General features: G+C 51.3%; 1 protein-coding gene across 5 annotated transcripts; it reads left to right on the forward strand.

Moving 5' to 3' along the window:
* Nucleotides 1-12,141: 12,141 nt before the first annotated feature.
* On the forward strand, nt 12,142-16,297 carry LOC136020403 (CMP-N-acetylneuraminate-beta-galactosamide-alpha-2,3-sialyltransferase 2-like). Of its 5 annotated transcripts, none has more exons than XM_065691465.1 (8): nt 12,142-12,378; nt 12,773-12,915; nt 13,863-14,125; nt 14,393-14,583; nt 14,785-14,964; nt 15,228-15,273; nt 15,444-15,563; nt 15,675-16,297. In XM_065691465.1, the coding sequence occupies exons 1-8, from the start codon at nt 12,353-12,355 to the stop codon at nt 15,840-15,842; spliced, it is 1,137 nt and encodes a 378-aa protein (XP_065547537.1). In that variant the 5' UTR covers nt 12,142-12,352; the 3' UTR covers nt 15,843-16,297. The 5 variants fall into 5 exon arrangements, with proteins under 5 accessions (XP_065547537.1, XP_065547538.1, XP_065547534.1 ...); XM_065691466.1 differs by having other exon boundaries at nt 12,180-12,249; nt 12,773-12,971; XM_065691463.1 differs by lacking the exon at nt 12,142-12,378 and adding an exon at nt 12,597-12,675 and having other exon boundaries at nt 12,773-12,971.
* The last annotated feature ends 65 nt before the right edge of the window (nt 16,298-16,362 follow it).

Genomic DNA, 16,362 nt, shown 5'->3' on the forward strand with positions numbered 1-16,362 from the left:
GACTGTGTCAGTGCTCTGTGCCCCCACTCTGATCCTCATTCGCCATTGCCATTCACCGCTGGAGGTGACAGTGGCTTACAAGGAGCCAGTCTGGGGAAACGGCAACTCTGAAGGTACAGTTCAGGCCACAGAAGTGGTTAATGCATTGAGACCACAATCCTTGCTCTCCAACTAATCTAAACTAAAGCATTAAACTTAAACTAGTTAAAGAAGCTGTGCCCACACATGCAAGTCCCCACTCTGCACACCATGCGGCGGTCGGGAAGGACTTGCTTTCAGGCCGGTGGAAGGGAGCCCATTCCCAAAATGCCACTGTCACCGCCATAGCCCATAGCAGTGCCAAGGGACGCCACAAGAGCTCTCCACGCTAAGGGATGGGGACAGTGAACCGCCAGGACATTGGGGCACACTGGACATCTCCTAGGCGTGAAAACTGCACATCACCAAGCCAAGGACCATGCAGGTCCAATGCCGGCAGAGCATGGCCCACACCTCGGTGCAGCCTATGTTATGTAGCCTGCAAACAGGGAAAAGCATCAGTGACGGAAATGCTTTGCAAGGCCAAGAGGAGACTTGGCAGGTAATTAATGACAGTGAATAGGCAAGTCTGTTCTAGGTGTCCTATGTGCTAGTCATAGTTTGGCTTCTGGGTATGCATTATTCCATATTTTATATTTCTTTCCTTTCTTGTTGGACCGGGCAATGCCATTGGTGGACGTAAGGTGGTGGTGGGGAGTTCACTCACCTGCAGCTGAGCCACTTTGAGCCTCTCTCGTATTGGTTTTAGGGGTAGTTGTGTCCAAATCCAGCCTCCAGGAATAAGTGGCACTCTAGGAAATGGCTGTATCATCTGCAACTGCTTTGCATAGGGTAGATGGTCAGGCATTGGAGAACAGCATTGGTCAGTGCAGGGTCTGTACAACACAATATGCCAAGATTGCAACTTCGTTTAGTCTCAAAAAAAAAAACATATTAAAGGTAAATTATGGGACTTTTATTGTGATGTCTTGGAGCTCTTCATCGTAAGTGTGAAAAAAAAGGGGGGGGGGAATGCTGTATAACAAGGAATGCATATGTTTAAATCAGCAGCTAGACAACATAGGGGTCTCCCACACAAAGTTAACTGGGTTCCACGGGGAAAATAAAAGTTCTTTCCAGTACACACCGACCCCATAAGCAATTGCTCACACCCTGTGTACATAATGTAGTTAGTGCTTGAAGCTACAAGTCAAATAGAGGCAAAAAGCAACAAGAACATATAGATGTGTAACTGGAGCACTTTCTCTTCTTTCAATTCTGATTCTGCATGTTTCCTTTTCCGATGGAGAAGCTGTGTAGCAGCCCGCATGACTGTGGTTGTTCTCAAGGAAGACTTCTGCTGTTCCGCTGTATTCACGCTGAAGCGCAAAAGCAGTTTGCATCCGTTAACCCAGTTCAAAAACCTTTTTTTGTAACCGTCAACAGCACAAATCTTTTGTATTGTCGTTTGTACCATTTTTGTACCAAAAACAAAAGAGGAAAAAAAGAAAAAAAAAAAAAAAGGAAGAAAGTCAATGTTTTCAGTGTGTTTTTAGTGCCACTGCAATCTTGGTTTCCAAACTGAGTGACGGGTTTGCTGATTTATTGTGTATCAAAGCTGAACTGGTGCACTGACGTCTGGCTTCAGTGTAATGAAAATAAAGTCCCCCTTTTGAATAGTCTCACTTGCTTTTTTAGTTTATTATTTTCATGTTTCTTATTTCCTTTTCCTTCCCCACGTGCCCATCCCAGCTCATTCATCGCTAATGGCACACTTACGTACCCTTGCAGTGACTGGTAAATGATAGCCTGGTGGCAGGTGCGGGTCTTACATGTGAAGACACCAGTGGGAGTTTGGAAGGTCTCGGGTGCTTCTGCGTGTGTCTTTTAATTCCTTACAGCAAGAAATATGCCTTGCCCCCAGCCCTTGTCATTTCAAGCAGCAATTCCTCCCACACCCCCATGCAGACACGTTTGTGCTGCACTGAACTGCTGGTGCACATATGTTGGGTGGTGATTTTGCTCCTGCAACACAAGATCTTAGTGTGTTAGTGCGATTCAGGCACATTCTAGGGTCTTTACTAGCACATTGGTAGTCCCCATGGCTGCTGCACCAGAACATTCAGCCCCTTCCCCTGCCCGCAGCCCTGCAGCTCTGCATGTGAGCTGCAGCACTCCCAAGAGCAGACAGCCCTTTTGCTGCCAGGAATGGTTCAAAAACGTTTAGGGAATGACCCAGCACTCTGGGCCAGCTGATGCCCAGAGGAGGAAGCCTGAGCTGGCTGCTCCCAGTTGTATTTCTCCATCTTCTCTGCGCACGCAGGAGCAAAGCCACGCAATTAGCACTGGCAGCAGCACTCACATCGTCCTGCATGGCCTGAGCGGCTGGTTGGGTCCCCATCACCCTCACCCCAACAACAACAGATTCCAGCAGGTCCTGGAGCTGAGCAGGGGCCGGGGAGGACACAGTTCCAGCAGGGCATGGAGCTATTGCAGCCGAGCGCGAGGAAAAGCAATGCTGTCTCATTTTTAATAAACATTAAGATGAATGCAAATCCTGTACACGGCAATTTCCTTCCCCCCGGAGTCAGCTAAGAATATTTTATTGCTAGTTTTGCTAATTCTCAAGCTGTTCTCTTTCTTAGAATCATCTGTAACTCCTGAATAATGCAAGACTCTTGCATCACAAATATTAGTTTCTGCTATCTACCTGCGGAAGTCTGGGCCCTCATCGTCACATTATTAGGCTCTTACCTGCGGGCAGAAATTCTTGTTCCTCAAATGATTTAGCTGCGTGCTTAACTTTGACCATTGTTTTACCAAGTTTCACTAAGCTGATGGAAACAGCCACGCTCCCCTAAATCCATGGACTTCTCTACCGAAATTAAAAATAATAACAATTACTATTACAGTTGTTATTATAGCCGCTTGGGTTGGCTAGGTTTTCTTCTCTCAAGTCAAAGGCAGATGCCATAATTTGCAGTAGAATTTGGCTCAGATCAAACCAACGCACACAGGGATTACGGTTTTTTCCTTCGTTTACTAAATAACTGAACTTTTCTTTGTTGTCCAGGCTAAAGCCTTTGCATTACCGACACCATTTCCCACACACATACACATCTTTTTAAAGACAGCAGGGATTTTTAACCAAAACCCGAGTTAAGAGGCACAATAAGCAGTTTTAGGTAACACAAAAAAGACCAAACAAAACTTTCTATGTAATACTATACCATTGTCAAAACAGAGGAAGCATTAGGTTTTTATTAACCACAGTCGAAGCTGTCCCATTTGCAAATTTCATTCCATCTATAAAGAACAATTTGCACAGCTGTAACTACTGATGGCCAGAGGTCCTGTGTGTGAGCAGGAGAGTGCTTCAGCTGAGAACATGCCCAGCTTCCCTTCTGCCCAGTGCTAGTGCGTACTGGAGCTAACAGGAGCCTTGAGGCTGAGCTTTGGCTTCTTTTGTTGTTGTTGTTGTAATAGTGATAGCATCAACAGTATTAATAGTACTATTAGTAATAGTAAAAATATTAATCGTGAAGAAGACCTCATGGACAGCTGTACTGTGCAGCAGTCACTCTCCCTCTTCCAAGCAGGGTCAAAAGTGCTTCAAAGGACCAAGACGTGTGTGGGACAGACAGGGGACACTGGAACACAGACAACTGTGGGAACTGCGTGTCCAGCTGGGTTCTTTGACCAGTTACCTTGAAAATACTCCCAGCACTTCTCCTTCCAGCCACAGCAGCACCATGCCATAAACACTCATGAGCCAGAGCAGCAGCATCCCTCATAATCCCAGTGTAAATGGAAAAGCACCTAGGACAAGGGCACCCAAGGACGCCGCAAGGGACCAGCACTCACATGGGTGCTGCACTCTGCTCAGATGAAAGCAGCGATGTTTGCGGTGTTATTTAAGATGTTCTCCTTTCCCACCTGGGCAGATCCTGGGCACGGGGGGACAGAATTGATGAGCCATTAACGATGTGCAGGTCGCTGCGAAGCAGGGAGGGCAGTGCATGTCAAGGGGAGGGTGGTCGGATGTTCCCATCCTGAACAATGGAGCCTGGGAGCAGATCAGTTCCCAAGCAGGGACTGAGCCGCAGCACACCAGGGCCTTTGCGGCATCGTTTCACACCAACAAACGCTTTCTCCTGAGAGAGCTGTGGGACTTTCCCCCTCCCCTCTCGATGATTCAGGTACAGCTTCTCCACACTCAGCACCACAGCACAATCCATCTCCCTGCCCGTCGCCTGACCCCCCCCTTCCCCACCTTCTTCCTTTGATGAGAATATGCTCTTTTAGGCTCTTTTTTTGCTGCAATGCTCTTCTGCAATGGGGAGACAGCAGCAGGGGGCGGCTGCGGGGAGCGGCAGAGTGTCCCTGCAGTGGGCACATGAGGGCTGGGCTGCAGTCTAGCACACCTCTAGCCCAGCGACAAGGGCCCCATGCCATAGCAAGGGCTGAAAAGTAAGTCCAATGCAACCTCCTGGATACTCCTGGGCTCTTTTCTGCAAGGCCATGGCTTGCTGGTAGGTTTGCCCTCCCTGCCGTTGCCCACTCAGCCCCCTCTTGATGGAGAGAGGAGTGGGAAAAAGGATGCCTCGGTCAACATCTTTCATCCACCTTTTTAATCTGGCCTATCCCAAATGACCCCAAAGCTTTTCTGAAATGTCTGGGGGCTTTGGTGAGCTGTGCTCAGCTGACAGGGTTAGAAAGGAAAACTTTGCTTCAAGTAACACCATGGGTTTGCATGAATTAGTGGCCCAGTTGCTTTAGGAAGGGTCGTTTCCACCTGCAGCAAAAGGGAGCCTGCCCCTCTCCAGCTAACAGGGAGGAGCAGGATCTACCTTTAAATCTGGTAATAAAGATATCAAAGATTCATCACCTAGCACCCAGCAGCTGTTGAACTGCGCTGGGCAGCAGGGCATGATGCTCAGGCGGGGAAATCAGAGGGCAAGGATGAAGAGCTGGGCTGGCCGGCCTGGCCACCATCAGTTCAAAGTCCTTCAAACCTCTCTTGGTTTGAAGAATTGGTGCAGCCCCTCTGGTTTATGCTTATCCTGGCTCTGTTTTAGCCTCCAAACACTTGCAAATGTTTGCAACATAAATCAATGGGTTAACGCTTGCCCCAGAATAGCAGTTTTCCTCTGAGAGATTAAAGTCTCTCTATCTGTGCTGGAAGCTGCCAAAAGTGGATTGTCAAAAACCCCTGGGAGGCTGCAGAAGGAATAAGGCAGAATCGGGTCTCTGTCAATATTTCCATTCTTAATAAACCAGATTTATAATATCTGAGGCTGCATGGAAGCTTTATCACTGAGCACATAATGGCCATGCCATTAACCTGTGCTATCTATAGCTGAACTCATTACTTTATGAAGTACTTTGAGTTACCTTGGAGTACAAAAGGTAACATAACTAATCCTGGTCTGTGAAAACCATATTGATTGGAATGTAACCACCAGGTAATGCGGGAGCATTTATAGTCCTCTGCAAAAATGCAGTTTGAGCGCTTGTTGCTCTGCACACAATACCCAGCCCTTTGCATCATGGGTTTAACACCCCATCATCAACCTCTGTGGCACAAGCACGGTGGGGATGAGGTGTCCTGCCATACCCCACACAGCTTTCCCCAGGTGAATGTATGGGGTGGGATAAAATCCAGTGCCAGACACTGCTGACGATGTCTCGTGCTGGTGAGACCATGATGTTGGTGCTGTGTAAGTGCTCAAGGTTTGGTCAAAGGCGAAGGCTTTGCTGATTACTTACCCATGTTGGATACCTTTTATATCGTTTGTTTACAGCCTGAGCTTTCCAGCGTGCGCACTGTCTTGCAAATGCCTATGCTGAAGCTGCTAAGGCAGTCACTCATCACCCAGTTTTTACAGCTGGGGTACCAGTAAGTGCAAAGCAGACATATATGTCTATATATCTACGTGAAGACTCGCCAGCCTGTGCCGTCTAGCTGTTCGCCATCTGAGGTCCCTGCCAAACATTTATCATCATGAATCTTCTTTCACATCACACCTCGCGAAGGAGCAAATACGTTGCTTTAATATAGTACTATTGATCCCAAGAGCTTAAACGAATAACCATCGTATAATCAGAATTCACTTTTTTTCTGGGAACTGAGTTGCTTTTAGCATTTTGTAGGGACAGAAAGAAATTCAGCATCTTGAGAAAAAGGCACGCAAGACGCTGGGGAGGAGAGGATGTAAGAATCCAGCTCTACAAACAGCCCCGAATCCCAGACCTCGGGCAAAAAACAAAGTATGTCAAGGAGGAAATACATCACATTACTATAGTACTGCATAAAATATTTAACTTTCGAGTACACTACCAAAGTGGTTTCTTTTGACATTACATTTGTGCCCTTGTAAAAGACATACAGCCGACAGCAAAGACCCATCCCAGAACAAGCACACACCGCTGCAGCGCAGTGGCCGTGCTGGCTCCGGGGACCCGGGCCAAGGCTGACATGAAATTTCCATTACCTCAGCTCCCCAGGAGGGTCTGCCCTTGCGAGATGCCACCACGACCATGTGCTGTGTATCACCCCAGCTACCAGCCCTGGCTGAAATACGCTCCTAAGTACATCAGAGCAGGAAAACATGCATGTACAGGAGACGTCTGCTACCTAAGTGCCTCTGCTCAGAAGTATTATTCTCATCTTACCCTGTCTTAACTCAAGGAAGCGTGCAAATAGAAAGCATGGCTTTACCACAGGTATTTAGCCATCTGCAATTAGGCAGTGCCTCGCTTCCAAACCTTATAATAAATAGAAGAGGAACAAACTTTTCCTTGCTCAAAATGGTTCACTAAATATTTCACTGGGCATCTTGGGTTTCCATTTGTCCTGCTTCAGCTTGCTGCTTGTCACCCCTCTTTGTCCTTACACTTTGCAGAAGGACCTTGGTGGCACTGAGGCAACTGCATGTGCAGCAGAAGGGGGGACCCACTCAACTTCCCGTTTGGCAAAGAAAGCACCGTTGCAGTTCAGCAGCCTTTTCACAAACAGATACGTTAGAACACGAGCCCAAAAGAGCCCCGAAGAAAAGAGAACACAAACCTTTCCAACCAGACTTAGCAAATAAACAATAAAGTGAGACTACAGATAAATGGAAGTTATGTCCAGTCATGGCCGGAGCCGTGGCCACGCCACCACTCTGCAGATGGAAGCTCAGTCCCCTTCATCTGGGCTCCCTCCTTCTTGGGAGAGGCTGCAGCAAACCTACAGACTTCAGCCAAGGCAGAAGAAGGCTTTTTTAAGAGAAACTCTCCATTTCAGTACCTCAGGACAACGCAGATGAGCAGGCAAAGGGCCAAGGCCAGGCTCAGCCTGCCTTCTGCAGGAGTGTATCAGGGCAGGATCCTCAAGGATCACTTTTCTCAAAGCACCCTAATAAGTGCAGCTGAATAATGCTGAGGCTCCTTTTGGGGCTAAGCATGGAGCAGAGGGCAACATTGGGTCTTCTCCAGAAAGGAGTTGTCTTTTTAACAGGGTTTCTAAGAAAAAGCACCCCTGTGATGCCGGCATTCCCTTTCCTGCTTGCCTTCTGCTCTGCACGGATCACTGAACTCATTGATGAGGAGCAGCTAAATTAAACACAGCCAGAAAGAGAATTAAGTCCCTGTGCTTTTTGTGACCAAAGAAGAGCTTTGTCAGCTCAGACACTTCATTCAAGGAGAAGATAAACAAGAATTTATATAGGCAAAAAGGTGTCTCCATGGCAGAGACCTTGAACATGCCCTGAGCAAGGATAGAACCTCCAAGAGGATTTACAGCCAGCTACAAGGAACCACGAGGAACCCAATGTCTCTTTCCATTGGCACTTGTGAAACAGCTTGTCTCCTATGAGGTTTCCATCCAGCATCCCACCAGAGCCTGGAGCCACTGATGGAGAAGTAACCCCTGTTTTCCCTGCAAGCGAGACATGGTGGCGTGCGGTGAATGGAGGAGCAGTGTTGGACCCCAGGGCGAAGGGCTCAGCAGGACAGGGAGCAGGGCAGGACCCAGCCCTGTCTCCAGGCTGTGAGAGGGCTGCAAGGCTGTGGTCCAGGGTATTTCAAATGCCTCAAAATCATCCCTTGGGCTGTGTCCTAGTTATTAATAGGAGCTTATTCTTGAAAGTCTCAGTGGGGATTGGAGCCCTGCTATGCTAAATCCTACCCTAACACACATTAACAGCCCCCAGACAGGGCTTGCTTCTCAAGTTGTGATTTAAAGTCCGCACAGAGATGGCAAATTGGAAGCAATCCCTCCCCGGAAATGTGCTGTAGACCTTAAAATATGCATTGCCATCTCTCTCTTACCTTGTTACGGGTTTATGTAGCTTTTCCTAGAGTGAGTTCTGGACTAGGCAGGGTGATGCCAAGGCTCCTGCGGAACACACCTGGCAGCTGACAATCTCTGCCCAAGAAATGCAGTTTCACGATGAAGACAAAGTGTCCGGCCTGGCTGGGTGATCCTGCACAGGCTGCCCACTCCCGAGACAGCCTAATGCTGCTGACCGCAGGCAGAGGGTCTTTCAGACTGATTGCATTACAACTTAATCCATCCTTCAGCGATTTTAGTGCTCAACATTGTTGTTATTTTACACCTCAGCAGAAGTTCATGAGGAACAAAATGAGGTTGCAGCACTCCAGGGGGAAGCTGGCAAGAATCACAAATCCATCTTTGTGGAAACAGATTTAAGCTTAGGTCCAAATAATTAGTTCTTTACCCAGGCTTTAAGCTAAGGAGAAAGTGAGTTCATCTGCAAAGGCTGCAGAGTAACTTCCTGGGAAGCTGTGTTAAGCTCACAGGCTCTTTGCACACTCCTTCATGCAGCAGCGGCTCAGCTCATGGTCAGGAGCCGGAGCATGGAGCGGTGGTGTGGGCAGGATGACACAGTGCTCCTGCCTGCACTGCCAGGAGGAGCTCTTGCACGGGCACCAGAGAGACCCAAGGCTCTACACTGAAACTTATCTGGATAAAAAGGGGTTTTTCCCACCTTGTTGTGATGCCACCAGCTTCCTGCTGCTGAAGCACAGGAGATGCTTGAAGCAGAAAGTGCAGCGGGATGGGAGGAGGGAAGATGCACACATGGGGAGCTGGTTTAGACCCAGCCAGTAACTCAGTGCCACAGAACCGCTTACTCACCTTGAGCTGCTATTAGCTTTAGTTAATAACTAAAATGAAGTAAAACATAGTGATAATAGAAAGAACATCAACAATAACAATAATAATAATAGGAAGAAGCAAGAGAAGAAATGAAAGCTCAGGAAACACAATTGATGGACAACACAATTGATCACCACCTGCCAACTGATACCCAGCCCAACCTGAGCAGCAATAGGCTCCTCCCAGCCAACTCCCCCCAGTTTTTATACTGGACATGATGTGCTGTGGTATGGAATACCTCTTTGGCTAGTTTGGCCCTGGTGTCCTGTCTCTGCTCCCTCCTGGCTTCTCGTGCCCCTCCTCAGTGGCAAAGCATGAGACTGAAAAGTCCTTGATAGGAATAGGCATTACTTAGCAACAACTAAAAATATCAGTGTGTTATCAATCAGTATTGTTCTCAGATAAAGCTGAAACACAGCATCGCAGCAGCTACTAGGAAGAAAAACTACTGTTATAGCTGAAACCAGGAGAGGAGGCCCAGCTACATTCCCAGCAGCATATCCCTGACTTTGGAAACTCAGTGATGAATTAACGATGCCTTAAACACCTCTAAGCAGAGACACGGCTAAGAAAAGCCTCTTGGTGCAAACAGCATGAAAGAATTGGGAGATAGTGAGTGAAGTGATCCCTGTTCTCCCATGGGTTGCTCCCTGCTCTCCCCTGGCACCTGGATAATATCTTTGTGGAAGAGTCCGCGATGCAGAGCTGCTATAGACCAGTGAAATACTGGGCTTTAACTGGGCTTTAGCTTATTGCCACAGCATCCCCCTTCCACATATAACCAAAGCAAAAGCAGGGCTGAAGGATCCTCCATGCGTCGGCCTTAGTAACAGGCATGTGCTCAGAAAAGATCAATTTTCATCATTGCTCTCCTCTGTGACAACAGTGACTGAAGCTCTGCAGGGCAGGAGAACACAGTGAAATGGTGCCAGGGAAGGAAAAGATGAAGGAAACCACCCCATGAAGGCACCCAAAGGGAGGAAATCAGCCGAAGAACAGAAAGTTAGCTACATAAATTTCTGAAGCTCACAAGGCAGGATAAAGCTCAACCCTCCCCTAGGCAAAGAGTAAAAGGATAAAAGCAGCCCCATTACACTGAGCCACTTAAATCCATTTGACAGATATCGGCGGTTCCTATCAATCCGATGACTGCTGCACAGGCAGGAATTCCTAACACACACACACCCCCCTGCATTTACTGAGCTTTATTCCAGGAGCATGGGCTGTGTGCTGTGGGATTTCAGCTCATGGGGCTTTTCCCCACATTTTTCCCTGTGCCCAGGAGTCCTGCTGGTTTGCGGGTAGTTCCTGCACAAAAGGAAGAGCTGGAGCCGTGCAGAGCTCCTGCTGTACTGCACACACCTCAGAGAGTGCCTGGTGTTAGCCCAACTTTAAGACCAGCCCTTTGGTCTTGAGCATCGAGCCCCGCATCACCGCGCAGGAGACATGGGCTGAATTTGTCTCTCCCCACACCAAACCCCAGGGAAGACCCCAGCTCCTCTGTAGCTGAAAAGTCAAGAGACCCAGAGGTTCCTGTTTGCTTCCCACCGTCCCTCGCTTCCAAGAGGGACACATCCCACCAGCACCCACCACCCTGCTCTCTCCACAAACCTCCTCTCCGAGGCTTTCTGAAAGACTGCAAGATAAATCCTTCAATCCACACACGAGCTTTAACTCCCCCTTTGCCCGCAGGGAGCTCAAAGCCACCACGCTCCCCATGCAGTGTCGGTCAGGGAGTTTGCTGGGAGCCACAGAGACCTGGCAAACTTGGCTCATGCACCATCTCAAGCAGAGCAGGATGGGGAGCCGGGGGCAGAGGCTCCGGAGCTGGCATGCAGACCCCTGGGAAGGGGCCTGTGCTGAGGGCTGAGCACGCTCAGTGCATGCTATTGCAATACAAGTAGTTGTTAAATGCCGTTTTCTTTTACATGACATTACTGACCCAGTAAGGTCTGATAAATTAATGCCGATCTGCGGCTACGAGTTCAAGCAGTCGCAAGTGAATCCGCGGTTCGGACACGCGCTGCCGGCTGCCGTTGCGCCCAACGCAACAGCCAGGTGGGAAACGGAAACAGAGACGCGAGCAAGTGCTGTGGAGCCAGCAGCACCCTGCGGCGCCTGAGCCCCCCTGAGTCCTCCCTCCAGAAAATGCGCTTTGTGGCAGCTCGGGGCATTGCTCCCCTGGCGCCTGTTCACCCCCAGCAGTGCTGGAGAGGCCCTTTGAGCCCGCCGCCACTAACCACCGTCTCTTTGGTGCTGTGTGTTTCATGGGGCTGCTCTGGCTTGAGATGTTACACCTTCCCCTTCGCACTCTCCCCCAGGGACCAAACCTCCTCTCAGGCATGAGAGCAAAGAGGCCTGACATCCCCTTGGATAGCATTACTCACAGTTCAGCTCACATGGCTTTTCTCCACAGGCTGCGTTTTCTCCATTGCTGAGGCACATTTCACAGCTTTTCTCTGTCCTCTCTGAGCCCAAATCCCATTCAGGTGAGAAAAAGAAACCAGCTGAGGGAGACCTTCATATTGCTGATATCAGTGTCTGCAGGAGATGCTCCATCCCTGGCACTGTTCAAGGCCAGGTTGGACGGAGTCTTGGGTGACATGGTCTAGTGCGTGGTGTCCCTGTCCTGCACGGCAGGGGCTTGGAACTGGATGATCTTAAGGGCATTTCCAGCCCTAAGTGCTCTATGATTCTATGACCCTCAGGCCCAGGAGGGCAGTTCCACTCCATGCAGCTTCTCCCAGCCTCAGACGAGCATTGCAATGATGAATTTCCTGATTCAGCCCTGGGAACATGGCCAGGGCATCCAAATCCAGCAGGACCAGTGGCTGCACGGTGTGCTGGGGCTGTGCTGGGGCACCAGGGTGACAGGTACCATGCAGGAAGGACAGTGGCTCTGAGCTCACTGTGCCACTCGCCCCGAGGCTCTGTTTTCTGCCACGTAATGGTGCCACACTTCCTCTTCCCGTGGTGAATTTTGCATCTTGCAACAAGCGCTGCTGAGGCCACGGAGCTCGGAGCATCCCCTTCACCCGTTCCTGCTCAGCAGTGCTTCCTCCAGGAAGGTGAGGGGCCCTGGGGACACTTGGCTGGGGTCTCTTTCCTGGCTGCAGGGCTTGGGGAGCTCCTGGCGATGTCCTCTGGGGCAGAGGCAGTGGCTTGTGGTTGATGGCACCGGGCCGGGGAACCCCAAGGTGAGGGCATGTGTGGGTGCGGGGCAGGGGGAAGGAGGTGTTTCAGTGGCCATGGTGGTGTGGGTCCCATCCATGGAGCAGGGGCTGCACATGGGCACAGACAGGGGGATGTGGCGCTCAGCCCTGCCTGGCAGAGCTCTGCCCTCCCAAAGCATGGTGACCGCAAAGAGCTTCATGGAATATTCACTGTGCTGCCTGAGTCCCCTGGCTCAGGGCGCGATGGAGCTGCTGGCGCCGGCCATGCAGCCTCCGGCAGAGAGAGCACTGGGGACCTTCAAGGTCCCCCCAAGCCTGCGGGTGAGGAGATGACATTTCATAGCTGCTTCCTGCTCGGGAGCACCCGTGTCTGTGTTTCCGGTGCGGTGGGGATAACTTGTTTGTGCTTCTCTTCAAGAAGAGCTGGCGGTTCGGATGTGTTTTGGAAGGGCAGGCTCGCAGCACGACCTGCTGTGGTGACCCAGGATCACCCAAACACTCCTCACCATCTCCTGCTTCTGCTCCTTGCTTGGGCACCCGGAGCAGCAGCTTTGCTCTCAGGTGTGTGTCCTGCGGCTCCTGTTTGAGTGCAGCTGGTTGGGCACCACGGCAAGCAGGTACCTCTGTGCTGCAGGACCCACAGCACCCGGGGGACTGGGGGGAGCAGAGGGTAAAGGCAGGAGCGGGTTTCTCTCCTTCAGCTTCCCCAGTAGGGAGGGGACTCCCTTCCTGCTTCTTCATCTCTCCCCAGAATGGAGGCTGTGCCCACATCCCTTCTCCTCAAGCTTTCCTTAGCCCACAGGATGCAGGACCTGAGAGGCTGAGCATTCTGTGAACTCCCTGAGGACAAGAACACCTTTTTCAAGTGTGACTTTAGGTTTACTTTAGTGTTTTTAGATGGAGAACAGAAATGTCACATAATTATGGTATTTAAGACAGGTTCATGCAGTCAGTACCTCCTGCTCCTGCTCCTGCCTCCTGGCAACGGTTCAGCGCCCTCAAAGCTGCAAATCCCCAGGCTGAGGAGCGGGTGATTTGCCACCAGCACAGTCACACTGGGGAGGCCAAGGGGCTTCTATGCCCAGAGGCTGCTCCCTGGTGCTGGTGTGCATGAGAGAAGGTGGCAGGGCTTTACGGCAGAGGAGCTGCTCCATGGGCAGAGGGCTGCTGCTCTGGAGGGGTTTGGCTGGCAGTAGGGGTGGAGATGCTTTGCTTCTTGTTCAGGGGTCAATCTGCAGACCCGAGAAGTGTCACAGGCAAAGAGCAGCTCCTTGTACAGCATGTGCTGCCAGCCAGCCCTGCTCAGACTAGGTAACTATGGCAGTGCCGGAAGGAGAGCACAGCAGTAAAGCTGTTTGTTTGAAAAGGAAATGAGAAGCAGGCTAATTCAGGTCTCCTGCAGTACTGGTGAGCAGCCAATGGATGTCCCGGGAGGCTGGGCAGGGAGGATGGGTGGGAAGGGGTCCAGTGGTGCTGCTGCCACTGGTCCCTCTGACATCTCACTGCAGATGGTGTGAGGATGCTGTGCCAGAGGCGCATGCAGGTGGTGCTGGCCCTGTGCTTGCTGCTGGTCCTGTGGCAATGCTTCCAAGCCCTCAGGGGTGGCACCAGCCCCTTTCCTCAGGCTCCTTCCCACCTTGACACCCCTGCTGCCTACTGCACCACCACCAATGGCTCCACATGGTTCAATGCCCGCTACAACACGACCATGGGGCCTCTGCTGACAGGCACAGCCCATGAGCTCTCCTCCGACGTGGTTCAGTGGTGGCTGGTAAGTAGGGGCATGGGTGGGAGATTGGGGCTCTCCCTGGGTCTGCCTGTGATGGGCAGGACCAAGATTAAAAGCAGGGACAAAATGGGTGCAAAGATTCACTATCCCCCCACACCATCTCAGAGCTGTCCTGCACCCTTTTCCTAACATCCCATTGGGTTTTTCTGTGCCTTTCCCAAGGCTCTGCTGGGAGGAGCAGGGCTCCCCCCACTTTCAGGGCACTGGCCAGGGGCTGATGCTGTTTGTCTATGCACTTTCTGCCCGCAGACACTGCAGGGTCCCTCGAGGGGTGTCCAGCTCCAGGCCATACTTTGGCAGCTCTTCACTGTGCTTCCGGCTCCAACCGGCAGTGTGTGGGACCCGAACCACTGCAGGACTTGTGCGGTGGTGGGGAACTCCGGGTGGCTGAAGGGCTCCGGCCATGGGCTGCGGATTGATGCGCACGACTGGGTGCTGAGGTGGGTGACCTGAAAGGTTTGGGCTCTCCCTGTCTCCCCAGGACCCTGGTGTGCTCCAGCCTCCAGCCATCCTGCATCACCCATGTCCCCTCTTTGCTGCTGGCCAGGAAGACCTGGTGTCCTTACCTGGTTAGGCTGGCAGCCTGGGACCAGCGTGGCATGCACCTTTGCTTTAGGATGTGCCTTCCTGTTGTCCTCCAGGATGAACAGGGCTAAGATTACTGGCTTTGAGCTGGATGTTGGCATGAGAACAACCCATCACTTCATGTACCCAGAGAGTGCAGTGGACCTTGAGCCTGGCGTCCACCTTGTCCTCATCCCCTTCAAGCCACTGGACCTGCAGTGGGTGGCCAGCGCCTTCTCCACTGGAGAACTCACACAGTGCGTTGGCCTTGGGGGACAGCACATACTGTGCTGGAGCCCCTTGGGATGGTGTGGGGTGGTCCTGGATTCCCTGGTGCCTCAGTGGGGCACCATGGTCCTGGTGAGACCAAAAGGCCCCTCGGTGAGAGTCCTTGCATCCCTCTGTACTGCAGTTTGTGGGCATGGGTGGGATGGTGGCTGTCCCCACTGGAGGGCTACCTCCAAAGCAGGCCCCAGCAGCAGGAGTGCCCCTGCTCACTGCTGTCCTCTGGCTCTTGCAGCACATACATGAGAGTGAAACGGTTCATCAAAGCAGACAGAAACAAGGTAAGGGCTCCAGCTCCTATGGGGCACTCAGAGCTGCCTGGGCAGAGTGCAGTCTTGGTTTTCAGCTGGATGTGGGCACAGCCAGTGAGCAGGAGCCGCACTGGTGGCAGGAGCTGGCTGTCCTGTCACATCATGGTGAGCACCTGATGGCTCCTTCACTCCCCACTCAGGTGCTGATCCTGAGCCCAGCTTTCCTCAAGTACATCCATGACAACTGGATGCAGCACCATGGGCGATACCCCTCCACCGGCTTCACGGCCCTGCTCTTTGCCCTGCATGCCTGCCAGCAGGTGAGTGTGAGAGCATCCACGGGGCTGGGCACCACTGCCGGGCCACCATTGCCTGTGTATGTGTGCTCCGGCCCAGTGCCCTAGAGCAATGGCTTTTGCTGCTATGCACAGGTGTCCGTGTTTGGCTTTGGAGCGGACATGAAAGGGAACTGGCACCACTACTGGGAGAAAAACCGCTGGTCCGGAGCCTTTCGAAGGACAAGGGTCCACGATGCTGACATCGAATTCAGCCTCATCAAGAGACTGGCAGCTGAAGGCAGGATTTTATTCCACAGATGATGTATTTTCAAGAGACTGAAGCCAGGCTGTTAGTGCAGGAACTGGCAGCTCCCCCCACTCTTTAACTTGCTTACGCTGGTCCCACCAGCCGGGCACTGTAGGTGCCACGCTCCCATGTCACGAGATGTTGCACATAGCTGGACACGGCTCTGCCCGTTCTGGTTGGGAGAGGAGAGACATGAAGCTGGAAGTGCGTGTGGTGCCTATGAGCTGCTGTGTGCATCCCTGCAGTGGCTACAAAGCCAGTGGGTGACAGCAGTGGTGGTGGCTGTCTGCATCATGGAGCTTTCGGGGGATGTTTGTAGTTGTTCTTTAGGAAGTCTTCTTATAACTAAGGAAAAAACTCTGAAGCTCTATCAAGAAGAATAAGAAAGGAAGAGAAGTCAAGCAAGCTGTCTGAAAACAGCAGAATCAAGTGCAGTTTAACTCATCTTTGAATAAACTTTGAAAACACAGGTGAATCTATTATTATTTGCTCTATTACTGAGCTATTACTGCTTTGGGAAAACAGCACAATCTG

Source organism: Lathamus discolor, chromosome 11 (genome assembly GCF_037157495.1).
Source record: "Lathamus discolor isolate bLatDis1 chromosome 11, bLatDis1.hap1, whole genome shotgun sequence".
Classification (NCBI taxonomy): domain Eukaryota; kingdom Metazoa; phylum Chordata; class Aves; order Psittaciformes; family Psittacidae; genus Lathamus; species Lathamus discolor.

Bases quoted from the DNA above. Each gene is read 5' to 3' on its own strand.
- LOC136020403 (XM_065691462.1), top strand. From the start codon at position 12,387: ATGTGTGGGTGCGGGGCAGGGGGAAGGAGGTGTTTCAGTGGCCATGGT. The intron at 14,126-14,392 runs GTAAGTAGGGGC...TTCTGCCCGCAG, and splicing joins ACGTGGTTCAGTGGTGGCTG to ACACTGCAGGGTCCCTCGAG. The intron at 15,274-15,443 runs GTAAGGGCTCCA...CTCCCCACTCAG, and splicing joins TCAAAGCAGACAGAAACAAG to GTGCTGATCCTGAGCCCAGC.